Source organism: Hyla sarda, chromosome 7 (assembly GCF_029499605.1).
Source record: "Hyla sarda isolate aHylSar1 chromosome 7, aHylSar1.hap1, whole genome shotgun sequence".
Classification (NCBI taxonomy): domain Eukaryota; kingdom Metazoa; phylum Chordata; class Amphibia; order Anura; family Hylidae; genus Hyla; species Hyla sarda.
This window is the reverse complement of record NC_079195.1, coordinates 115,789,406-115,816,571: the sequence shown is the minus strand read 5'-3', so window position 1 is coordinate 115,816,571 and position 27,166 is coordinate 115,789,406. Positions and strand designations below refer to the sequence as shown.

Genomic DNA, 27,166 nt, shown 5'->3' with positions numbered 1-27,166 from the left:
ACGCGCATGGTATGTTACCAGCGGCACGTCATCTTCGGTCTCAGACCACCACTCCTCTTATAGGCCATAGCAGTAGATCATGACCCCTGACTGGAGGAGCGGTGGTCGGAGCACTGAAGTGGGGCAGTACACAAACATACAGCCTCCAGCCATACACTGTATATGGCTGAAGGCTGTATGTCTGTGGGGGCCAAATGCCTACCAAATGTGGGGGGGGGAACTATACCTAATGTGGGGGGAACTATTCTGCAAGCCAAATGTGGGAGGGGGGACTATCCTGCCAGCCAAATGTGGGGGGGGGGGGACTATGCTGCCAACCTAATATGGGGGAACTATGCTGCCAACCTAATGTGGAGGGGGGGGGAACTATGCTGCCAACCTAATGTGGGGGGGGAACTATGCCGCCAACCTAATGTGGGGGGAACCATGCCGCCAACCTAATGTGGGGGGAACCATGCCGCCAACCTAATGTGGGGGGAACCATGCCGCCAACCTAATGTGGGGGGAACCATGCCGCCAACCTAATGTGGGGGGAACCATGCCGCCAACCTAGTGTGGGGGGGAACCATGCCGCCAACCTAGTGTGGGGGGGAACTATGCCGCCTACCTAGTGTGGGGGGGGAACTATGCTGCCTACCTAGTATGGGGGGGAACTATGCTGCCTACCTAGTGTGGGGGGGGGGGAGAACTATGCTGCCTACCTAGTGTGGGGGGGGGGGGGAACTATGCTGCCTACCTAGTGTGGGGAACTATGCTGTCTACCTAGTGTAGGGGGGGGGACTACGCTGCCTACCTAGTGTGGGGGGTGGGAACTATGCTACCTACCTAGTGTGGGGGGTGGGAACTATGCTACCTACCTAGTGTGGGGGGGGAACTATGCTGCCTACCTAGTGTTGGGCAACTATGCTGCCTACCTAGTGTTGGGCAACTATGCTGCGTACTTAAAGGGGTACTCCACTGCTCCAGCGTTTGGAACATTTGGGTGTGAGCTGCGGGGGTTGTTACGTCACAGCCACCCCCCCAATGCAAGTCTAAGGGGGCATGTCGACCACTGCACGATACTCTGATAGTGCCCCTCCTGAGACTAGACTCTGGATCCACCCCTGCTTGTGAATGGGGACAAAAGTGTCCCTGGAATGAATAGTGTGCAGCCAGTGCCCCATATAAAGCCCCATAGAGAACAAATGGAGAGCTAGGTGCACAGCTTTCATTCCGAGGACAATTTAGTCTGCGTTCTTGGGTTTGATGGGGATCCCAGCAGTTGGACCTCCACCAATAAGGTTATCATCCCCTATCCCAATGATTCCCAACCGGGGTTCCGCCGAGCACTGCCACTGGGTTCCACGGTTTCCAACAGGCAATCTTTTTATTTTTTAAAATCTCCCTCACTGGCCCATGTGCGCACTGCACACACAGCGTCACTCACCCACCACAGCACCATGAGTGAGTCACAGGCAAGCAGGCCAGGATGGGGATAAATGCAATGGGGATGGTGTGCAAGATTCTGCCCGGCCCCCGGATTCTTCCCAGCCCCCAGCAGAAGGATGCTGAAAAACAGCTCAGCTTAATTAAGGTACTGCACCCTCTCCCCTCTGTCTCCCCTCTGTTACCCACTTTCACCCTTGTCCACTTTTCAGTCATCCATGTCCACCTTGTCTGCCCCAGTCACCCATGTTCACCATCCCTCTGACCACCCCCCAGTCTACCCCCCCCCCATCACCAATGTCCAAACCCCACTATTCCCCCTCTGTCCCTTTGTCACCCCTGTCCATCCCTTTGTTACCACCTTGTCACTCCTGTCAACCCGTTTTTCACCCCCTACGCCCCCGTCACCCATGTACACTCTTCTACCGGCTCTGCCATAGAGTGGTATTGAAGGGGCGTGTCAGCCGCCGCTTCGTGCAGTGGTCAACATGCCCCCTTCCCGTGGGCTGTTGGGCCCCCGTACAGGAGATCACAGGGGGCCCCAACGGTCAGACCCCCAGCGATCTGAAACGTATCCCCTTTCCTTAGGATAGGGGATACGTTTTTCACCACTGGATATCTCCTTTAATAGGATAATCTTGAGGTATAGGGTATGATATTGAATTCATATGAGATCTTACAATCATTTCAGGCCAGGGTTTTCTCTAACAGTAAATGTAACCTACTGAATAAAAAAACATTAAAAAAATTGTTCCTATCCTTCTGTAGGTTCACAGAAATATGGGTTCAAGGCAACAAGGATAGAATAGCTGATAAAGAGACAACAATATAGTTAATAGATGGAATACACATTTGGTCCATCTTCCTGAAAATGTATGACACATTGGAAACATTATCAAAGTTTTTATGAACTTGTAGCAGGTATATGGTCAACAAGCAAAAAAGTTACTTCCATTTGAGAAAATAAAAGTAAATGTAAAGATGGTTCAGCATAAAAGAATAATAATATATATTAGAGGCTTAACTTTTTGTGTTCTATTTCATTAATCTCCAGCTTTAAGCCAAAATGGAAAAAATGTAAAACAAGGGTGTGTTCAATTTAACTAAATGTTCTTAAAATATTTATGTAAGGGCACATACATGACATAAAAGCAAGCGGTCAGAAGGCTGGTAACAGCTACTTCAGACATGCAATGAAAACATTGGGAGAAGACCAGAGGATGTTGGTGGACACCATTTCCCTTACATAAGCTAGAAAAGTCAAGGACATCTTGTGTGTTAAACTGCTACTTCCTGTAATGAGTCTGTGGGAGGTCCCACTGCGGCATGCCACACATCTCCACGTGGGAGTATTCTACAGCAACAAATAGTACCTGGCAGAGGATCAAGCTAAATAACATGAGATTGTAAGCTGTGGTTTAGACCCTGCTACAAACCAACATAGAAGCCTCAACCACACATTCTCCACCTAGTGGGTGGCATGAAAACCTTTGGCAGGAATAGTAAACAAAAAATAAAAATGGTAACGCCTTGTTTGACAATTACAAAAGGGTTCATGACCGCCATTTGTCACTCAAGTAATCTAATGCTTTTTATTAAGTCTGCTTGTATTGTATTCAGCATTGTGACTGTGCTTAATCGCTGAATGACCAAGACATCTTTCAAAAAGCACAACAGAAACAATTTAGGTTTTTTTTGTTTGTTTTTTTATAATTTTCCGAAGAGGGGTGCTTCTCATTTTCACGCCTCACACTTTATGGTAAAACTGACATGTCATCTGTATTCCTCAGATCAGTACACATAAAACAAAAAAAATATTAGTGTATATACCTCTTAAATTTTACACCTTTTTCTTAAACTTAAAAAAAAAATGCTTTAAATTGCCATATTTTGACATTAACTTTTTCATTTTTTTTGTCAACTGATCTGTGAAGTCAAATGTATTGCACCATTATACGTACTTTAATTGCTTTTGATCCCATTTTTTATTGGAGCTGATGTGACTAAAAATCAGGAATTCTGGCAGGCCATTGTATTACATTGATCTGGTAAATCTGTTATCTACTAGTATAGCCTGCCTGAGGCAGGCTGTATTGTAAGGTCTGTCATGTCAGGCACAGAGGGCTTCAGAAGGCCTTTACTTGCCATGGCAACTGATCGGTACCCCCTCTCCCCAATGGTGTAGGGGTTCTCGTTGAAGCTCTGACAGGCGCAGCACCTGTCAGATAACAGTCTTGATTGTGGTATCTAGAGGGTTAAACTGCTGGGACTGAAGTCCAATTCTGGCAATTGCTGGTGAATCTCTCTGTAATATAGAACCAGGGGCACCCACTGCATATGGAATAGGCTCAACTCCTGGGCCGGCTGCATATTCCCTCAACCAAAATAATCATGTACATGATTTTGCAAAAAGGAGTTAAAGGAGAACAGTAAATCAGACACACATTTAAAACGATAACCAGGGAACTTCACTAATTTCTAGAATAGTGATGAAATATCAGTGTGATATGCTGTTACTTTATGATCATCATGGTTCTGATTCCAGATGAGTGAAGTTACAGTGATTCGATTTGTCTCGAATGTCTCGACTCGGCAGTTGCTGACTTTAGCCGCCATAAATTAGTTCAGCTTTCAGGTGCTCCAGTTTGGCTGGAAAAGGTGGATACAGTCCTAGGAGAGAGTATCCTAGGACTGCATCCTTTTTTCCAGCCCTCCGGAGCACCTGAAAGCTGAACTAATTTATGCAGGCTAAAGTCAGCAAATGCCGAGCCGAGAAGTTTGTGACGAATTGAATCACTGTAATTTCGCTCATCTCTAGTTCTGATCTTTGGAACCCACACATAGCCTAAGATTAAAGCGGGCACAGCACTGACCAAGCTCTAATAGGATCCTTCCAACCAACCAAACCAAGCATGCTTGTGTATAAGGCAATCTGGAGGAATAGCTGTCAGACAACATTTAGGTTCTTTTCATATGGGAGTTACAGTGGGGCAAAAAAGTATTTAGTCAGCCACCGACTAAAAGATGAGAGGCCTGTAAAAGATGAGAGTCCTGTCATTTTCATCATAGGTATACCTCAACTATGAGAGACAGAATGGGGGGAAAGAATACAAGAAATCACATTATACACAATTCTAATGAATTCATTGGTTAATTCCTTGGTAAAATAAGCATTTAGTCACCAACAAACAAGCAAGATTTCTGGCTCTCACAGACCTGTAACTACTTATTTAAGAGTCTCCTCTGTTCTCCACTCGTTACCTGTATTAATGGCACCTGTTTGAACTTGCTATCAGTATAAAAGACACCTGTCCACAACCTCAAACAGTCCCACTCCAAACTCCTCTATGGCCAAGACCAAAGAGCTGTCGAAGGACACCAGAAACAAAATTGTAGGCCTGCACCAGGCTGAGTTGCATCCAAAGAACACCATACCTACTGTGAAGCATGGGGAAGGAAACATCATACTTTGGGGCTGTTTTTCAGCAAAGGGACCAGGACAACTGATTCGTCAAAATGAAAGAACGAAAAACCCTGTGTGATGGTTTTCTCACAATTCTTATGTGATTTTCCCTCCAATATTTATTTTTAACAGCATACAAAATGACTGTTGTCTCCTAGTTTTCCCAGGTTGCTATACAGCAGAGACCTGACTCACTAGTCAGCTGATGACAGGGAGCCTCGCTGCTTCAATGGGGGGGAGCAAATCGCTTGGTGGGAGAGAGATCAATCTGCAACTAATGCAACAGCTGTAGGCACCCTGATTGAAAACCACAGGTCTTTTGAATGGATGCAACTCCTTTATGTTTCAATGGGTGGGGTGGCTGATGTGTGGGAGGGAGGAAAATGGAATTATGGGAATTGTAGGCAAAGAAGAAAACAAACAGGAAATACCAGTTCACAGAAAGCTAGCCACAGTGTTATGGTAATCTCACAACATAGCCATTTAGCCCCAAGACAAGTGCAGATCCTTCCTAAGCATTTACATTACTGTCTGCCAGGTACGTACTAAAATCACCTTTTGGTGGATAACTAAGCAGAGACTGAAGAGAGGTGATATACGGGATGTGTCTTACCTCAAATTCTCCTTTGGTATATTTGGCATCTGGAACACTTACTATTTCATCCTCACTAATTTCAGGAATGCTCTGCAATAAAGATAGATAGACGGATGTAGGAGGGAGCACACATTCTTGTCTATAACACAATATTAACACAAGTCCGTTCTCTCTATGAAATACAATGTATATAATGACTTGGTGAACATAGCAGAATTATTATAGATAATAAACTTTAAAGAGGTTCTCCAACTGACTGCATTTTTGCCTTTAGCAACAATACTGCGCAGACTTGAACAAGACAGACTGCTTGCTAGGGAAGTCCACATTTGAAAGACCGGCTGCCAGCTAGTATATTCCTAGCAACCAGATTAACAAACATGTTTCAGAGCTGAACAGATACAGTAGTAGACCGCATGTAAGAGAAATCATTTTTGTATGCATACCTGTAAAGTGAGAGGATTATAGTGCAGCAATGTGCACAATAATATTTTTTTGTAAGTTAAAGGGGTTGTCTAGTATTTGAAAAATGTTGCTTTTTTTTCAGAAAAAACACCACCACTACTGTCCACAGGCTGTGTCTGGCATTGCAGCTCTGCTCCATTAAAGTGAATGGACCTGAGCTGCAGTACTACACACAACCTTTGGGGGGGGGGGGGGGGGGGGGGGGTTTGCGCAAAAATATAAAAATATAAAGATACAAGGCAACCCCCTTTAATTTAATTTTCCTCTCAGCCTGTAAAAGCTGGGAGCAGCACTTCTAGTTTCTCCTGTTGACATACATTGGATAACAGTCTCCTAGCACCAATTTTCAACTAATACTTAAAGGGGTATTCCAGGGAAAAACTTTTATACATCTCAACTGGCTCCAGAAAGTTAAACAGATTTGTAAATCACTTCTATTAAAAAAAAAAAAAAAAAAAAATCTTAATCCTTCCTGTACTTATCAGCTCCTGAAGTTGAGTTGTTCTTCTCTGTCTAACTGCTCTCTTATGACACCTGTCTCAGCAGCTGTCCAGAGTAGGAGCGAATCCCCTTTGCAAACCTCTTATGCTCCGGACAGTTCCTGAGACAGACAGAGGTGTCAGCAGAGAGCACTGTTGTCAGACAGAAAAGAACAACTCAACTTCAGCAGCTGATAACTATTGGAATAATTAAGATTTTTTAACAGAACTCATTTACAAATCTGTTTAACTTTCTGGAGCCAGTTGATCTAAAAAAAAAAAAATAGTTTTTTTGCTAGAATACCTCTTTAACCTCTATCCTAATACTTAACCTGTACCCTGGAGGGGAGGTCCAAAGTCTGGGACCCCCCACAATCTTAAAGGGGTACTCCGCTACTCAGCATTTGGAACAAACTGTTCTGAATGCTGGAGTCGGTGTCGGGAGCTTGTGACATCATAGCCTGCCCCTCAATGCAATTCTATGGGAGAGGGCGTGATGGCTGTCATGCCCCCTCCCACAGACTTGCATTGAGGGGCCGGGGCGTAAAATCATGAGTTGGCAGGGGCTATGAGGTCACGCGCTCCCGGCGCCGGCCTCAGTGTTCGGAACAGTTTGTTCCAAACGCTGAGCAGTGGAGTACCTTTTTAAGATTGTGGGGGGTCTCAGACTTTGAACCCCCCCCCCCCCGCCCCCTCCAGGGTACAGGTTAAATATTGGGATAGAGGTTAAAGGGGTATTCCAGCAAAAAAACTATTTTTTTCAGATGTTTGTTCCAAACGCTGAGCAGCGGAGGACCCCTTTAAGAACAGGCACAAGTCTCAACTCAAATTGCACTGCTGCTTCATTTATTGTCATATTTAAAGCGTACCTGTCCTAGTGCAAAAAAAAGAAAAAAGTGATATGTTACTCAGGACCCAATCCTGATCATGTGCATATAATTTTTCTGTGTCTCGGACCTATATATCCAGAGATATAAGCATTTATCTGCTGGTGAGTTACTTTTTCATTGTGCAGGCTGGAGGGGGCGTGTCAGTCTGTCTCCCTCACAGGAGCAAGCCTGTACAGTCAGCCAATCAGTACTCTCTACTCTGTAACCCTTTCCTCTCTGGTTTTATGCTGTGTCATGTCAGAGGAAGATACTTGGAGCTTGCCTGCAGTAATCAGAAGACATTATGGTGAATTCATAACAGGATAAAATGTATAAATATAAAAATAGATCTTTATAAAATTAGTGCAAGGATTTTTTAGATAAAAGTACAGCATTTTTATGAATACATGTTCTATCTGTTTTATCTTCTCCTAGTAAAGCAGGATGCTAATCAGCATAGCTGTCACTATGTGTGTCATTCATCTTTCACAGACTCCTGAATGTCTGATCAACTTCTTTGTCATTCAGGAGTCCGACAAAGCTTTGACTATTTCAGCATGCTGGGAGTTGTAGTTTAGTAGTAACAACTGAAGCTGCAATGTTTGTAAATAACTGTGTTAGAGCAGTGTTGCCTTCAGCTGTTTTAAAACTACCGCTCCCAGCATGTCCACACATCCTTTATCTGTAGTCTTGCATACACAATAGAAATCTCCTATACTGGATACCGGTATGCTTTACGGCCGGTATCCAGTATGTTGTAAAATCTAGAATAGTCTGTCTGGCTAAAAGATAGGCGACCCCTAGTGGTGGTTATTTTGAGCTTGAATTTCAGGTGAAAATTAAAAAAAATTTTTAACAGATGCATATTGTGAAATGTCATTATAATGAGTCCTGCAATATATAAAAAGTTTTTAACAATGACAGTGCCTCTTTAACCGTAACAAAAAAGGTTAATCATATTTAAAAAAAACAAAAACAAAAACTACAATTCTTTGCTTTACAATAATGATTAGATATTTACATTGAAGTGCCAGAGTGTGAGTAATGCAATGACCATTGCAGTCGTCGTCCTCCCTTTTCCCCCATGACAGTTGAATACAAAAGCTGCATTGGAGTCCTCAGCGAGTATGTTCTTCATAGCCTGAAGAATCATGTCAAAATCCTGTGTGACAGGTAAGATGTAGAGATGTTGTAAGGTATTCTTAAGGATACAGATGATTATTATTATTCATATTAAAAATAACATTACTATTTGAAAAAAAAAAACGAAAGTAGGCTGAAAACAGAGAGAGAAGGGCTTTACAAAGGATTCCTAGTCAGCCTAAAGATCGTATCAGCCTCCCGGGAAAACATGACCGCCAGCCATGGATAAGACTTGCAATCAGTTGTTAATTTCAAGGGGAAGACTTATTTTGTCATGTTAATAAAGAATAAGGGTTTCCTCCTAGCAGTCTCCAAGCTCAGCATATAGTAGGTGTTCACACTGGTGTAGTTCTGTGATGCTTTGTCTGTGGGGTTGCGTGACCCAGAGCAGGGGACTGGTTGGGCAGCAGTGGGGCTGACTGGCCATTGGGTCATTCTCCCTGTGGGCTCGGTGTCCAGGAGGGGGTGGTTGCCGCCTAGCGATACGCCAGTGTTAAGTTAGGAACCCACTCTTATCAGGTGGCATTGAGGTGGAGAGTGGGCTTGCATGTTTTGAACAACCTGTTAGTTTTTCAGATTATGCTGAGAAGCAATTAGACAAATTGGGGATGTGCGGCAATGTTCTGTTTCTCTATTTTTGAGTTAATTTACATTAATAAAAGTCTGACCATATAATAATGTGTGTATGTGCTGGTCCGCCAGAGTTAGGCTACATTCGAACTATGTTTTTGCATGCTGTTGCAAGGTACTGTATTTTCTGTTAGGCAAGTTTACCATTAAAACAGGATTCAATAGGGCACAAAAATTATGCAGACTTCTTTTTACTCCTCTTTAAGAACAGGATCCAGAGGGATCCTGTTTTTTCTAAAAAAAAATTAAATAAAAAAAAAATATCTTTGGGGGGGGGGGGGACATTAAGAGAATGCAAAAACATTGCATGTTGATAGCAGTTTGCACCATGGTTCTGAAGGTGGCCATATACTTTCATTGACTGACTGCCAAACTAATGTTCCCAACCTCCCCATACACATAAATGTTCAGTGAGGTTAAAAGTTCATGTGTCCTCTAGGGAGAGAGAAGGGGTAAGGGCACAGCCAGACAGTTTTGGTTGTGGCTCATCTCTTCTAATACAGAAGCGTTGGACAGTAAAATCCAACATGCCTTAAAGGGGTACTCCAAAGAAGTGTATGTGTGTGTGCATATATACATAAAGCTCCAAAGCCACCACCCTACCTGGATATGTTCCCTGTAAACCATCCTGCCTGATATGCATGGTTCCTGCGGCTCCTGTTTTCTCCAGCTGCTTGATATTCTTTGCCATCCTCCCCTTGCCTACATTTCCCAGCAATCATTGCAGCTCTGCTCTGCCAGAGAGCTCACTTTCTGAGAACAGCCCCCACCCTCCTGCTCTGAGCAGCAGAGAGAGGTTCACTGCCTGATGGCTGAGACTGCACACACCTCCCAGTTCTCAGCACTGAAGAGAGCATGACTCATCAGTGCAGGGAAGAAACAAATGGTCTGTATCTCTCAGGTGCGTGGGGGCTGCTTTCAGAGAGGAGTTTGGACAGAGAGAGAGTACATGGCTGTATGATGTCATTTTATCACTTTATGCATGTAAGTGAAAACCAAAGAGGGGAAACTGCTCTATATAGCTAATGAATGATAGTTAAATAGGGAAAGTATTGGCTATGGGTTTAGTTCCCCGGAGTACCTCTTTTACTCCTGATATCTTCTGTCAGGTGAAAGCAGGGAGGCAGCAATACACTTTTGGTGGTTTGGTCAGTTGCCTTTAAAGGGGTACTCCAACCCTAGACATCTTATCCCCTATCCAAAGGATAGGGGATAAGATGTCAGATCGCCGGGTTTCCGCTGCTGGGGACCCCCGGATCTCCACTGCGGCACCCCGCTATCATTACTACACAGAGCACACTCGCTCTGTGCGTAATGGCAGGCGATACAGGGGCCAGAGCATCGCTAAGTCACGGCTCCGTCCCCTTGTGACGTCACGGCCTGCCCCTTAATGCAAGTCTATGGGAGGGGGCGTGATGGCTGCCACGCCACCTCCCATAGACTTGTATTGAGGGAGATGGGCCTTGGCGTCACGAGGGGGCGGGCTGTGATGGCACGAGGGGACGGAACAATGACGTAACGATGCTCCGGCCCCTGTATTGCCCGTCATTACGCACAGAGCGAGTTTGCTCTGTGCAGTAATGACAGCGGGGTTCCGCAGCGGAGATCCCGGGGGTCCCCAGAAGCGGGGCCCCTGCAATCTGACATCTTATTCCCCTATCCTTTGGATAGGGGATAACATGCTAGGGGCGGAGTACCCCTTTAAGGCAGCTGGCAATTTATATGTATATGTCCTAATAGACCATATGAATACAGGTTGTCTTAGATTTCAATAAAGTAAGAAGTAAGCAGAAATATTTAGACATAAATTAATCGTTAAATGTAGAATCTTTCGAAAATCCCCAGCAGTGAGCTTCCTCTTATTTGTATACCCTATCAATTGTTTTTGATAGTTTCCTCCAGGTTACCTGTTCCCTGGGAGCGCAGAAATCCGGAATGGGAATTCTTTTGTACACCAGCCCGGCATATGTGCTTCTTTGCTGGTTAAAGATTTCTTGCATGGTCTGACATGTTTTGAACATGTTCATTTGCTTCTCCTGTTCATGACACACCTCAAGCCACTTTTGTGAAGTCAGGATATGACTGGCTATTGATGCTTCTAATTTCTAAACAAAATAAGTAAAAGTATATAAGTACATTATAAGAGTAGAATTAATTTCACTTGTGCATTACTGATATATGGTTCTGTAACTAATACTGCATGACACGTAGTACCTTGTAAATATTGGAGTTTTGTATTTGAATTGTATGCAAAGAAAAATTTTGGGCTGCCCATTGTAGCCCATTCCATTGATTTCTTTATCTAGACCAGTTGCCTCAAACTGTGGCCATTCAGATGTTTCAAAACCTCAGCTTACAGCATGCTGATTTGAGACCGCTGATCTAGATAATAACAGCTTCTTTCATTCTCTGTAAGGCTATGTTCACATGTCAAATTTTGTGGAATTTCCGCCTAGGCAGACATTCCACAAATCTAAATGTTTTGCAGGTGCTAGGACCACTCAGAACATGTTAATTCTTTCAGCAGAATACAGAGCAAAATGCATTGCCAGCTATAGGGACCGGCAATGTCCGCACTTACTAAATGAGTCGGTGCCAGATGCCGAACTTACCCCATAGTAATGAAAAGCCTGATGTTACCATTTTGTCATTACTACTGTACTTATACATGAGTCATTTAAAATGGAGCTGAAGTGAGAGTACGAAAAAATGGAAGAGTCGGAGTCAGAACTTTGGCTTACTGACTCTACAGGTCTGGCATTAGCTGTGTATAAATGGTCAGTCCACATGAAATGGAAAAGCTATGGACTTTACCTGCGTATTTACGTAAAATCCGTGATGGATTACAGGGGCCGCCTGCTTCTGCTACAGTGTTTGCAGCTTGGGGAATGTGTGGGAATGCAGCCAGGACCATTTAGAAGTGAGCCTTGCTGCTTCTTAAAAGGCTCTCAGCACAGTGATTTGCACAGTGTATCTGTTTCTGTCTGTCGGCCAATGGGGAGATAGCCTGCAGGCTCCAGGAAGCACAAAGTCCGGCCATCAACACCTAGCTGCTAAAGTATTCTCTGCCCCCAGCAAGCTCTCAGTAAAACTAATTATATTTATATCTATCGTGTGAACGTGTGATGTGAACTATTTCTGTTACATGAATTTGTATATATGTGTGTGTGTGTGTATATTTGTGTGTATCTGTGTTTATATGTGAGTATGTACAGTTTTTTTCTGTATGTGATATGTAGTGGTGTGTGTATCTGTAACTAGGCCAATATGACCCAGACCTAGTGCCGCATTTATCACAGCGGTGGCCAAACTGTCAAATATATATGATAGTTAAAGTGTGTGCCAAACCTAACAGGGCCCTTGTGGGTCGGCAAATACACAATAAAAATTCACAATCAATATACAAATATAATATGGCAATTGTAACTAATATCAACAGGTAATTAATAAAATTCATAAAATTGTAAAAAAAAATTGAGTGTCCACAGTATCCGATAAAACAGCCAAAATGATCCTAAGTGTCCGATAAATCAGTCAAAATTATCCACAGTGTCCCATAAGCCAGCTGAGAAAATAGAGATATTCTTGAGAAATTGATCTAATAGTTCAGATGGTTGGTACCATGAAAATAAGGTGCATATTAATCTCTTAGTAGTTTTGTTCAAATGAATTCCCTTTGTATGTGAATCATTTGTAATCCGCTGTATAAGTTCTGGCTCTTTGTGCAAAGAGCCCGCTGCTAGAGACTGGGCAGTCTCAACAATATGCAGCGATGTCTGTAGTGAGCTTATAGGGAGGATACAATGTTGCTAGACAAGTGATACTGTGAATGCATACAATTGTTTAAAGGGTTTAGTTCTCTTGAATGAAACACCTGCTGCTAGAGATTTTGCGGTCTCAAAATATGTAGTGGGTTTTGGTGGGAAAATAAACAGGGGACTGCAGAACTTCAAAAGTACAGCATACCTGATGTGGTGCTGGTGGTCCCAGCTTGGTACAGATGATACGCCATGATAACTTCCGTTCTTTGTATTGGAACACGCTGAGGGCATGGACCCGATCATGTGATGCCTCTTGTGACACGTCATCTGATTCAAAGTTAGTACGTAGGCGCATAACGCGCCGGCCTGGTGATGATGGCTGGAGTATACTGAAGAGCTATTCGCATAGACAACTGAATACCTCTTCAGTATACTCAAGCCATCATCACCCGGCCGGTGCTTTATGTGCCTGCGTACTAACTTTGAATCACATGACGTGTCACAAGAGGTGTCACATGATCGGGTCTATGCAACCGGCGCGTTCCAATACAGAGACGTTATCATGGCGTTCTTTACGTGATGTACTTTGTTTATGAATGTATTCTGTGAGTAGGATGTGACCCAACCTCGCTCAGCTCCTCCCAGTTATGTTTTTATGCACTAATCGGCACCTTTATGAACTGTATGACAATATGTCAAACACATATGCCCTTATGGCGTCCTAATGTGGATTTTATTGCACGATTATGTAAAAGTGTTTAATGATCACTGTAATTCAATTATTATTATATTGTGACAACCAATTATGCAAATTTTTGCATGTGATAATTCTATATAATGTGAACACTTGTATACTTTTTTGCTTGACAAAGACAGTGTGAGACGGTTGAAACATCGCTGCATCTGATGAATAAAGCCTGACACATTCATCTAGACTGGTGTGCTGCTGCTTTTGTCTTACTAATTATAATATATATATATATATATATATATATATATATATATATACACACACACACACACACACACACACACACACACACAGTCATGGCCATAAATGTTGGCACACATGAAATTTTTCAAGAAAATGAAGTATTTCTCACAGAAAAGGATTTCAGTAACACATGTTTTGCTATACACATGTTTATTTCCCTTTGTGTGTGTTGGAACTAAACCAAAAAAGGGAGGAAGAAAAGCAAATTGGACATAATTTCACACCAAACTCCAAAAATGGGCTGGACAAAATATTGGCACCCTTTCAAAATTGTGGATAAATAATATTGTTTCAAGCATGTGATGCTCCTTTAAACTCACCTGGGGCAAGTAACAGGTGTGGGCATATAAAAATCACACCTGAAAGCAGATAAAAAGGAGAGAAGTTCACTTAGTCTTTGCATTGTGTGTCTGTGTGTGCCACACTAAGCATGGCAAACAGAAAGAGGAGAAGAGAACTGTCTGAGGACTTGAGAACCAAAATTGTGGAAAAATATCAACAATCTAAAGGTTACAAGTCCATCTCCAGAGATCTAGATTTGCCTTTGTCCACAGTGTGCAAATTATCAAGAAGTTTGCAGCCCATGGCACTGTAGCTAATCTCCCTGGGTGTGAACCAAAGAGAAAAATTGATGAAAGATGTCAATGTAGGATAGTCCAGACGGTGGATAGGCAGCCACAAACAAGTTCCAAAGATATTCATTCTGTCCTGCAGGCTCAGGGAGCATCAGTGTCAGCACAAACTATCCGTCGACATTTAAATGAAATGAAGCGCTATGGCAGGAGACCCAGGAGGACCCCACTGCTGACACAGAGACATAAAAATTCAAGACTAAATTTTGCCAAAATGAACTTGAGTAAGCCGAAATCATTCTGGGAAAACGTCTTGTGGACAGAGGAGACCAAGATAGAGCTTTTTGGTAAAGCACATCATTCTACTGTTTACTGAAAACGGAATGAGGCCTACAAAGAAAAGAACACAGTACCTACAGTGAAATATGGTGGAGGTTCAATGATGTTTTGGGGTGGTTTTGCTGCCTCTGGCACTGGGTGCCTTGAATGTGTGCAAGGCATCATGAAATCTGAGGATTACCAACAGATTTTGGGTCGCATTGTACAGCCCAGGGTCAGAAAGCTGGGTTTGCGTCTGAGATCTTTCATCTTCCAGCAGGAAAAAGACCCCAAACATATGTCAAAAAGCACCCAGAAATGGATGGCAACTAAGCGCTGGAGAGTTCTGAATTGGCCAGCAATGAGTCCAGATCTAAATCCCATTGGACACCTGTGGAGAGATCTTAAAATTGCTGTTGGGAAAAGGCACCTTCCAATAAGGGAGACCTGGAGCAGTTTGCAAAGGAAGAGTGGTCCAACATTCAGGCTGAAAGGTGTAAGAAGCTTATTGATGGTTATAGGAAGCGACTGATTTCAGTTCTTTTTTCCAAAGGATGTGCAAAAAAATATTAAGTTAAAGGACAACTGCAGCGCAATATACACTTATCCCCTATCTACAAGATAGGGGATAATTGCTTGATCGTGGGGTGTTCGACCGCTGGGACCCCCCCGAGATCTCCCTAGCGAGCGCTAAGGCGCGTAGTGTCGACCTAGAGGTCGACGGTGATGCCCCATCTCCTCCCCGTCCCCATACAGTTCTATGGGGGAGCCGGGGAGGCACGAACACTGCCTCCCCGCCTCTCCCATAGAGATGCATAGAGGAGGCATGCCGGCCGCAACGTCATGCTGCGGCAGGCACGCCCCCTGCACGGCAGAGCCAGGGCACAGCCGCGGCCCCGTACAGGAGATTATCTTGTAGATAGGGGATAAGTGTATATTGCGCTGCAGTTGTCCTTTAAGGGTAACATTAATATTGTCCAGCCCATTTTTGGAGTTTGGTGTGACATTATGTCCAATTTCCTTTTTTCGTCCCTTTTTTTTGTTGAGAGAGAGAGAGAGAGAGAGAGAGAGAGAGAGAGAGAGAGAGAGAGAGAGAGAGAGAGAGAGAGAGAGAGAGAGAGAGAGAGAGAGAGAGAGAGAGAGAGAGAGAGAGAGAGAGAGAGAGAGAGAGATAAGTAGTGTTTACATACAAGTGTTTTGGAGAGAGTGTCTCTAGTTGTTGCAAAACTACAACTCCTAGCATATGTGTACATATATAAATGCATATTCAATTATTATTACATCAACATGATTATACTCATGTCCAAATAAATAAAGATCTGTGTGTGGGTGTGTGTGTAAAAGTATAGTATACAATTGCTATAAAGATATACTCTTGGATATAAATGCGTATATGCCTCTGTGTGTTCGGGGACAGTGGGAGGATGATGGGAGTGTAGTTAGGCTTCTTTCACACTGCCGTTAACACATGGCAGTGTGCTGGCCGCTGGGGGAGCCTGGGGAAATAGCGGGAGAAAAATTACTGCTTGTTCCGTCTTTTTCTCCCACTATTCCCATCAAAAAATAACGGCACCCAGCAGCCCCCATAATAGTAAATGGGAGCCGCCAGTACCTGTGTTGCCCGTTGCTCCCCGAAAACGAGAAAAGACGTTTAAGTCATCGAAAAAAATAAAAATACTTTAAAGGCCGTTCTCGATTGGTAGCAACGGTAAGTGTGTGAGAAAACCTCAGTGTGAGGATGATGGGAGTAAGGCTGGGTTCACACTACGATTTGCAACTACGGTTCCCGTATACAGCTGGGAGGAGGGGGGCGGGGCTTAATCGTGGCGCTCCCGCACTCGCGGTCGACCACGTTTTTGCCTGCGGTCAAGAAACCGCATACGGCCGAAAAAGCAGCCGACCGGAGACTGCGGTTCACTCCGGTCGGCTCATAGACATGCATTAAATATGGTTCCCCTATACGGCTGAGTGCGGGCGCCGCGATTAAGCCCCCCCCCCTCCTCCCAGCCATATACGGGAACCGTAGTTACAAATCGTAGTGTGAACCCAGCCTAAGAAAACTGGCAGGATGATGGAAGTCAGGCAGGTGGGAGGATCAGAGGCCACAGAAGCACACACGCAGTAGCCAGTAATAAAGAGCAGGGAGGTGGAGGCAAGTAATGTATATTGTAGAGCCGGTTTTGAAATGTCCGGAGACCTGAGGGGAGGAGCGGACGCAAATTTGTCTGGGGCGCATCACACCACCCTCTCCACCATAAGATCAGGCATGGTGATGGTGCCCTCTGCCACAAAGAGCAGTGGCTGCTTGTAGTGGTGATAGGTAGAAGACATGTTGCGTCATGCAACACACCGATTCAGAACCTCAACATTACGCCATTTTGTAAACATAGGGGTGCAACCGTTTCTGAGCAGTGCACCTTTCGGTAAAAACCACACACTATCTCTATTTTGTAGGTCCATACGGTTACAACAATACCCAATTTATTTTTTCCTACTTTCGTTTTTGTACAAAAAGGAGTATGCTTAAAATTGTCCTATTCTAATGCCTATAACTCTTATTTTTCTGTATATGGGGATGTATGATGCTGTGATTTGTAGTTTTTCTCGGTACCATTTTTGTTTTGATGGGACTTTTCAATAGCTTTTTATATATGTTTTATGGTATTTGAGGTGACCAAAAATGTGCAAATCTGGTTATTGCATTATTTCAACTTTTGGGGCCCCTCTTATTTGCCCAGGGCTACGCTAAGCCTAAAACCGGCCCTGACTTGGTCATACAGTACTAGTGACACAAATTTTGATTATATATTGACATATAAGCCATGAGTATTTTTGTCACAAAAAACTGAGTGAATCGGAATATTTATATTTAAGTTGTGTATTGAGAGGTATCATATTTATGGACATAATATTGAAAATACTGAAAAATGAAAGAAGCGATCTGATTGGTTGCTATGGGCAACTCAGCAACTTTTCCTCTGGACAGGATTTGATAAATCTCCCCCATTGTATTTTGAGTCTCATATGTATATGTTTAACAGTGTTTAATAAAATTCAGTTTTATATACCTATTGAAGTGTACTCTAGTGTACAACATTTTCAAGTAGAGTTCTTGGACATAATAATGAGAATATGAATTGTGAGGATTCTTATTTTGGATGTCCGAGGGGACTGTGTTGTATATTGATAACCATGGCCATTTCTGTTGTTGGTTTCCACAACACATTTTACCGTTTTCAGTGTAGCAAAAGGTAAAATCTGCTGATTTTGCTGTGGATTTGCAGCAAAACTCATTATAGAAAAATCTGCTGCATTTATCTGAATAATTATATAGTGCATATAATATGAATAATAGAATTATTCATCAATTATTCTAGTCTATCAGTTTGCTAGCATCAACAATACATTGTTTGGTATTTATGTTCAAGATTCCAATAATAGTCACTTAGTTTATAGTGCCCCCTGGTGTCTGAAATTAGAACACAAGCAGACTCCTCTATAACAGCAAAACTAATACGGAGATTTATCGAAAAGCCTTTAACTTAAATGTGGTGGAATCATTCAGTTTAGTTAGGTGAATGCAATCTATATCTGTAGCATAATACAAAACAGGCAGTGTTACATTGAAGGGGTACTCCGGTGGAAACCTTTTTTTTTGTTTGTTTTTTACGAACTGGTGCCAGAAAGTTAAACAGATTTGTAAATTGATTCTATTAAAAAATCTTTATCATTCCAGTACTTTTTAGCAGCTGTTTGCTACAGAGGAAATTCTTTATTTTCTTAAATTTATTTTTTGTGTTGTCCACAGTGCTCTCTGCTGACACCTGATGCCTGTATCAGGAACTGTCCAGAGGAGGAGAAAATCCCCATAGCAAACCTATGCTACTCTGGACAGTTCCTGACAAGGACAGAGGTGTCAGCAGAGAGCACTGTGGACAACACAAAAAAGAAATTCAAAAAGGAAAGAATTTCCTCTGTAGCATACAGCTGCTAAAAAGTACTAAAAGGATTAAGATTTTTTAATAGAAGTAATTTACAAATCTGTTAAACTTTCTGGCACCAGTTCATAAAAAAAAAAAAGTTTTCCACCGGAGTACCCAATTAAGAGTTTCTTCTCACACAATGGACCTGCTGGATCCCAATTGTGGATATGAAGATGTGGATTTTACAAGGCAATTTCTTAAGTGTTTTTTATTTCCTTGTAAAATCTGCAAATGCATATCGCAATTGCGGATCCGCAACTTTAAATCTGAAGTGGATCCAACGTGACTGAGAACATCTATAAAATTTTTTTTAAAAAAGTCATCCAGACCTGATGATTAGAGGTCATCATGAAGGTTGCACAAACGATAGATTAGGCCAAGAATTGTAATCCTGAAGAACACCAGTCCTTAAGTGGATTCCTGCCAGCTCACTTACATTACTGGTAAAATCCTTCACATTAAGGGTATGATCAAACTACGGAATTTCCAGGTGCGGAATCACTCAGAAGTGCCGCTGTGTGAACCGAAACATTGGTGTGAATCGGTCTTCTGCACACCAATTCACACTGTTATTTCAGAGGCAGAAAATTCTGCGGCTGAAATTGATCAGACAAAAGAATGAACAATTGTGACAGCACAGGTCCGCAGGGGTCCTAACGCGGAAGCATTTTGGACACGACTGCCAAATGGAATCTCCGAGCAAAAGTCCTGTTTGAAATTTTGTGGGTGGAGATTCCGTAGTGTGAACATACCCTTAGCAAAATCCACAAAAAAAAAAAAAAGTCCAACTTTTGAGCTGTAAAAAAATAAAGTTTTTAAGTTTTTGCTATCTGAACATTTGTCATCATCTGACTGAGCCTCTCATGATTAGGAAGTGAACATCCTGATAGGAAATCCAGCTGCCATGCTTACTCATACTACTATCTATCTGAAAGCGTTGAATTCAGACAACAGACAAAATTTAAAGGGAACCTGTCATCACTTTCATGCTGCCTGAGCCCTAAGCTATGGGGGCAGCAGTTTATGACTTCTGCCTGCCCTGATGGCTATGATTGATAGATCTCTCCATATACCTAAACAGGAAAAGATCTATTAATCAAGGCTTGTGGGGTAGGGAGAAGCCGCTGAGGCCCAGTCTGATGACTTATGGTGCAGGCGACATGAAAGTGTTGTGAGAAAGCAGTAGTGTAAGTGATGTTTTCTCTTCTTTAAAGCCATCACCTCAAGCTGTTCTGGTGTACTGACAGGTACAGCAATATGTTGGTCCAAGTTGTTCTGCTCCCTTGGAGTGAATATTTGTTCATTTCCTTCCAATACAATATCATCTCGTAGGTTCACCCATAAAATATTGGAGTACTTCCTTTTTGCATCTGTCAGGTAGTTCAGAACACAACCTGTGGCCTGCAAACAATTTCAAGGTGTTAGAACAAAAAGTAGAGACAATGCATGTTACTGCTTCCTATACTTAGTAGATATAGGCTGTATAACTGCACTTAAAAGGGTACTGCACTGCTCAGCATTTGGAACAAACTGTTCCGAACGATGGAGCCGGCGCCAGGAGCTCGTGACATCATAGCCTGCCTATAGCCATAGGTGTGACGGCATGTCGGGGGTGGGGCTATGACATCAAAAGCTCCCGGCGCCAGCCCCAGCGTTCGGAACAGTTTGTTCCAAATGCTGAGCAGTGGAGTACCCCTTTAAGGGCCCAAAGCTCACAGAAATATTCATGGAGCCTTATCACAAGGATGCGGAATAGGATACCCTCAAAATGCTAAAGGTACCAACATTGTGACCTAAACATTGTTTTCTAAGAAACATATGGTAACCCATGAAGATACAGTATGGTGGCACACGGCATGCCTACAGTGCCTTACTGCAGACCAATGATGCAGTCTTTACACACTAGGGGCACTGAGCAAATATATAGAGCAAATAGTGGGTGAGTAAAAACTATTTGTCAATGTCCAGGTCTTTACCACCCTATATTTGGAGCCTGATGGTAAAAGGCCAAACCAGTATGTTGGATAGATCAAATTTATCACCTATAATGTTCCTATTTAGTTTGCGGACCGTAGTGTACAAATATGCTGGCAGAGTCGCAAAGTCAGCTGCGGACGTATCTGTGCTCAGATCCCATTCCATATATTGACCTGAATGCATTGGCCCAGATTTATCAAACTATGTGAGAGAGAAAAATAGAGGGAATTTTCCCACAGCAACCAATCACAGCTCAGCTTTCACTTTACCAGAGCTTATTAGCTGAACTGTGATTGGTTGCTGTGGGAAAATCGCTATTTTTTCTCTCAGTTTGATAAATCTGGGCCCTAGTGATTACATTTTTCACATATATCTAGACTTTGGCTTTGACTGTAAGCATCAAAATTTATGCTTTTAAGTCAGAGACAAAACTTGAATATACTTGGAAAATTACATGAACGTAGTCACATGGGCAGCTGATTTGGAGATTCTGCTGATGTATCTGTGCCTCTGAGGCCAAAATATTAATGTGACCCTGGCATTTCTATAAACACAGAGAGAAATATTTTCAACTAGCACAAAGATTTGCAATATGTAAAAAATGTCACCATGTACCAGAGGAGTAACTTTTAGCTTCTGGGCCCAAATGCAAAATCTGCAACAGGCCCCCATATGTCAATTATAATACTGGTCTCTTATGGGGCAGACGTGCTTTAGGGCCTTCTTAGGCACCAAGGCCCCCAGTGAGACTGCTACCTCTGCACCCCTTATAGCTGCGCCCTTGCCATGTACCTAAACAGTGCTGCATTTTCAAGACAAGGAACTATACATAAAATCTACCGCACCTTTGCGTTTGGTTGAGCAGTGCCATAAATAGCCATCTTGGGTACCCTTCGAAAGTTAGCAATATTCATTTCCTTCACAGTGCTCAGAACATCAGGTGAAAACCGCTCATCCAATACCTGCAACAGAAAACAGATAAGGGTGTCATGATGGATAAAAGGTTTCCACCATTAATAGTTATCAGTGTTGGATTAGGGTTCCTTGGGCCCACCAGAGGAGAGGATACCGACATACATTTACTTGTGGACATACAGATCATGTTATGTCCACAAGTAATTGATTGTTCTCATTGTACAACGGACATCAGCAATAGGAATTATTTGTTTTTTTATGAATCATACCATTACCAATAGACTAATGACTAGGTGGCTTTATTATTTTTTTATTCTTGAAAAGTGAGAAACATTGGCATTACAAATCAGGAAAAAAGCTACTGTATATACATAGAAGACATCTCCAGGAAAAAGTAAAATACAGAGTAAATATACACAGATAGAAAATGGGCACAGAAAAGTAACAAACTTATCTGTCACCGACAACAAAATCACATATCGCCATGGGTGAATTCCATGAGAGTATTGCCGAATGCGGTCACTGGTAGAGAACAGGAAAAATCATACACCTTGCAAACCGCCTTCCTGCTCTACTTCCAATCCTGATTCTTATCTGATTAGGTCTAGAACTACTGTTCGTGATAACTTTCAGGATTGTATGGAAAAAGAGCTTAGTATTCTAGCTCAGGATAACTTCCCCATAAAATATGACCTTACATTTGAAGAACGCAATGCAACGTAACAGGGTTGATGTTCCTGGAGGGATAGGCCAAATGGAAATGCATGTAGGCAAACTAGGAGAATGGTCAGAACTCTGGCAACTGAAATTTTATGTGGATAAGTGCAAGATAATGCACCTGGGCGTAAAAACCCTTGGGCAGAATATAGAATATTTGACACAGTCCTGACCTCAGTATCTGAGGAAAGGGATTTAGGAGTAATTATTTCAGAAGACTTAAAGGTAGGAAGACAATGTAATAGAGCAGCAGGAAATGCTAGCAGAATGCTTGGATGTATAGGGAGAGGTATAAGCAGTAGAAAGAGAGAAGTGCTCATGCCGCTGTACAGAACACTGGTGAGACCTCACTTGGAGTATTGTGCGCAGTACTGGAGGCCGTATCTCCAGAAGGATATCGATAATCAGAGAGAGTTCATGGAAGAGCTACTAAACTAGTACATGGATTGAAGGATAAAACTTACCAGGAAAGGTTAAAGAACCTTAACATGTATAGCTTGGAAGAAAGAAGAGACAGAGGGGATATGATAGAGACGTAAATACATGAAGGGAATGAGGAGAGCGTATTTAACCCCTTAACGATGCAGGACGTATATTTACATCCTGCGCCGGCTCCCGCGACATGAAGCGGGGTCGCGCTGCGACCCCGCATCACATCGCATTAGTCCCGGCGCTCATCAACGGCCGGGACCCACGGCTAATACCACACATTGCCGCCGCTTCTAAAATGAAAGTGAAACTATCCCGGCTAGTCAGTCGGGCTGTTCGGGACCGCCGCGGTGGGCCCTTACCTGCCTCCTCTGTGTCCGATCGACGAATGACTGCTCCGTGCCTGAGATCCAGGCAGGAGCAGTCAAGCGCCGATAACACTGATCACAGGCGTGTTAATACACACCAGTGATCTGTGTAAGATCCTATGGGACCTATAACACTGCAAAAAAAAAGTTAAAAAAAGTGTTAATAAAGGTCATTTAACCCCTTCCCTAATAAAAGTTTGAATCACCCCCCTTTTCCCATAAAAAAAATAAAAACAGTAAATAAAAATAAACATGTGGTATCGCCGCATGCATAAATGTCCAAAAAAGCGTATTTTGGTCACTTTTTATACCATTAAAAAATTAATAAAAAGTTATCAAAAAGTCCGATCAAAACAAAAATCGTACCGATAAAAACTTCAGATCATGGCGCAAAAAATGAGTCCTAATACTGCCCAGTACGTGGAAAAATAAAAAAAAGTTATAGGAGTCAGAAGATGACATTTTTAAACGTGTAAATTTTCTGCATGTAGTTTTTTCCAGAAGTACGACAAAATCAAACCTATATAAGTAGGGTATCATTTTAACCGTATGGACCTACAGAATAATAAGGTGTCATTTTTGCCGAAATATGCACTGCGTAGAAACGGAAGCCCCCAAAAGTTACAAAATTGTGTTCTTTCTTCGATTTTGTCGCACAATGATTTTATTTTCCGTTTCTCCGTGAATTTTTGGGTAAAATGACTAATGTCACTGCAAAGTAGAATTGGTGATGCAAAAATAAGCCATAATATGGATTTTTAGGTGGATAATTGAAAGGGTTATGATTTTTAAAAGGTAGGGAGGAAAAAACGAAAGTGCAAAAACTGAAAAACCCTGAGTCCTTAAGGGGTTAATAGAAGAAAAACTACCACAAGAGGACATAGTTTTAACTTAGAGGGGCAAAGGTTTAAAAGTAATATCAGGAAGTATTACTTTACTGAGAGAGTAGTGGATGCATGGAATAGCCTTCCTGCAGAAGTAGTCTCTGCAAAAACAGTGAAGGAGTTTAAACATGCATGGGATAAGCATAAGGCTATCCTTCATATAAGATAGGGCCAGGGATTATTGATAGGATTCAGATTATTGGGCAGACTAGATGGGCCAAATGGTTCTCATCTGGCAACAAATTCTATGTTTCTATCACCGGTGCTTCTATGGGGGAAAAATTCTCCCCCTCTCTAGCAAACATTTATGTGTTGGTGCGAGGGGGGGACTCTTTTCTCCCCCAATAATCCTTTTTCTGATTGTATTCAATGGTACGGCTGCTACATAGACGATCTCCTGTTCATTTGGGGATCGGGTGTAGCGTTCGTGCCAGATTTTATTTTATTTCTTAATAATAATCAGTTGGGTTTACTTTTCACACTACATCATGCACCTGCACATATATCTTTTTTTGTTTAGACCTTATGTTGTTTGGTGATCTCAATACTCAATCCATTCTAACATCTACTTATCAAAAAAATACTGCCACCAATTCCATCTTGCATGTGGCCTCATGTCAACTCCCCCACGTCATGAGCAATTTGCTTGTGGGGGAAATTATAAGAGCTTGTCGTAATTGTTCTACCACTAACAGCTTTGATCAAGAAACATATTAAATAGAATCTCATATGATTTGTAGAGGCTATCCTTTATGGAATATTAAAAGAACAAAAAATATAGCTATTCGAAAGAATCATGATTCTCTTATTAGTCCAAACAAAAATACCCAAGATAAAACAGTGCTGAGTACACAACCAGTAGTGCTTATTACACAATACAGCCAAATTTACAAGGAAATTTGTGGTTTGGTGCACAAATATACGCTCATCATCTTGAGCAATCCATTGTATGCGGACGATCTGAAGGATGGATATAGATGTGTCTTATGTAAGGCACCCACAAGTGGCCAGAAACTTTTTTTTTCTAGTAGATCGAAGTCCAAACCCACTTGGTTGACTGCCAAGGGTTCCTATAGATGCAGTCATAACATCTGCACTTGCTGACGGATTATGCATATTTCTTCACAGTCTGAGTCTTACAGTACTGGTAAAAAATAGAATATAAAACATTACATTAACTGTAATACCTCTAACGTGATTTATCTATCTTTTTTCCTGCAGGGAGGGTAGATTAGACGTGGGTTGCGCCACTAACAAACTTAAAGTTAGAGCTCGCAAACATTGGACATCCCACATTTTTGTTCACATAATACTTCTATGGTCACACAACATTGTGCACAAAAACATGAAGGTAGCCATCCAACCATGTTTTTACAAGGAATTGAAAGGGTTACTCCACCTAACCGAGGAGGCAACTATAAACAGAAAATATTGGATAGAACATTTTTCCGGATAATTGAGTTTGCAGCCGCTTTTCAAGGGGAATTAAAGAGGTTTTCCAGGATTTTTTTTTATTTGACTCTGCTACAGGGTCTGTAAAGTTAGTGTAGTTCATAATATAGTGTCTGTACCTGTGTTTGACAGTTTTCACCCCAATATTTATTTTTAACGGCATACAAAATGACTTGTCTCAGATTTTTCACAGCTTGCAATGCGGCCAAGATGTGACTCACTAGTCAGCTGACGACAGGGAGCCTGTCTGCTTCAATGGGTGGAGCGATCGCTTGGTGGGAGAGGGATCAACCTGCAACTAATGCAACAGCTGTAGGCACCCTGATTGAAAACCACAGGTCTTTGAATGGATGCAGCTCATTTATGTTTCAATGGGTGGGGTGGCTGATGTGTGGGAGGGAGGGAAATGGAATTGTGGGATTTGTAGTAAAAAAAAAAAAGTCCAACAGAAAATACCAGTTCACAAAAAGCTAGCCACTGTGTTATGGTAATCTCACAACATAGCCATTTAGCCCCCAAGACAAGCGCAGATCCTTCCTAAGCATGTCCATTACTGTCTGCCAGGTACGTACTAAAATCACCTTATAGTGGATAACCCCTTTAACAGAAGACTAGATGTTATATTACATTATAGATGTAAATTATATGTGTTCTTTCACTATATGCTGCTTTTATATAATTTACTGATGATATTTTTCAGAACTAGTTTTTTTTTCCCTGTATACATACATCGTTTTCAATTTTTCTTTTTCTGTTTGTGTAATTTTGGTAATTTTGCAACTTTGTATGTATATTTTTCCATGTTCTATTGTCCTTTGGAGGGAGATATTTAGCTAGCATATTATGCCTATTTATGTCCATTGATTTTTTTTATATTCATTGTATTTTTATTTATATATTTATGTGATACATGCATTTATAAGCTAATGATTGTGACTACTATTGTATATACTACTATTCTCCCTCCAACGAGCACAATATCTCATAGCCATATTGCCGTGAGATTATATACTCACTAGGCAAAATATATGCTCAATGTTTTTTTTTTTGCTTTACTTAATTATGTCATTTTTTGCTTTACTTAATTATGTAATTTTTAAATGTAAAATGTTTTTTTCCGATTTAATACTATTTTAGCATTTGTCTCTATTAGCATTTGAGCTATGAGATACTGATCTTAGTGGGTGGTCACCTTGGACATGTGACCCCCTCCATCAATTGATTGGATTTCCACATATATATAAGACCAGTTGTTCTCTGCTTTTAGTAGTATGAGTAAGGCTAGACTACCTGGTCTGAAACTCATTACTTTTATCCTGTATCTGTTGGTGCTTTAATAAAGAAGTGAATCACATGAGGTCTGTGCTGGATTCATCCTTTTATTTTGCTCAGGAAAAACAGTAATAAATGCCAAACAAATAAAAGAACACATACAATAAATGACAGTCTCAAACAGTGTAGTCCAGAAATACACAGGTATCCCAAATCATACCATATCGTGAACAGGGGTGCATAAGAATAAGTATACAAATAGATACACATGAGTGCCCACTAAGAAGGTGAGTTAAGTGCTCTTACATCTCTCAGCGAACATTGCGTTAAGGGGGAATCACACCACGGACGCCATACTTTCTAGAACTTAGCAGGGCATTTCCTATTTTTGTATACAATACGGGAGAAGGGAACTATGGCATTGACCAACTTCTTCCATTTGGAACACGTCGGGG

General features: G+C 42.0%; 1 protein-coding gene across 6 annotated transcripts in view; it reads right to left on the bottom strand.

Annotated features, from left to right (window-relative positions):
* Positions 1-27,166, bottom strand: part of PALD1 (phosphatase domain containing paladin 1) — a 323,546-nt gene that overhangs the window by 89,414 nt on the left and 206,966 nt on the right. For all 6 annotated transcript variants that reach the window (XM_056530501.1, XM_056530504.1, XM_056530500.1 and 3 more), the window contains 5 exons: positions 21,520-21,636; positions 19,919-20,098; positions 10,977-11,174; positions 8,318-8,458; positions 5,502-5,573 (listed from right to left, as the gene is read on the bottom strand). In XM_056530501.1, the coding sequence (XP_056386476.1) occupies positions 5,502-5,573; positions 8,318-8,458; positions 10,977-11,174; positions 19,919-20,098; positions 21,520-21,636 (708 nt within the window). The remainder of the gene's footprint in view (positions 1-5,501; positions 5,574-8,317; positions 8,459-10,976; positions 11,175-19,918; positions 20,099-21,519; positions 21,637-27,166) is intronic.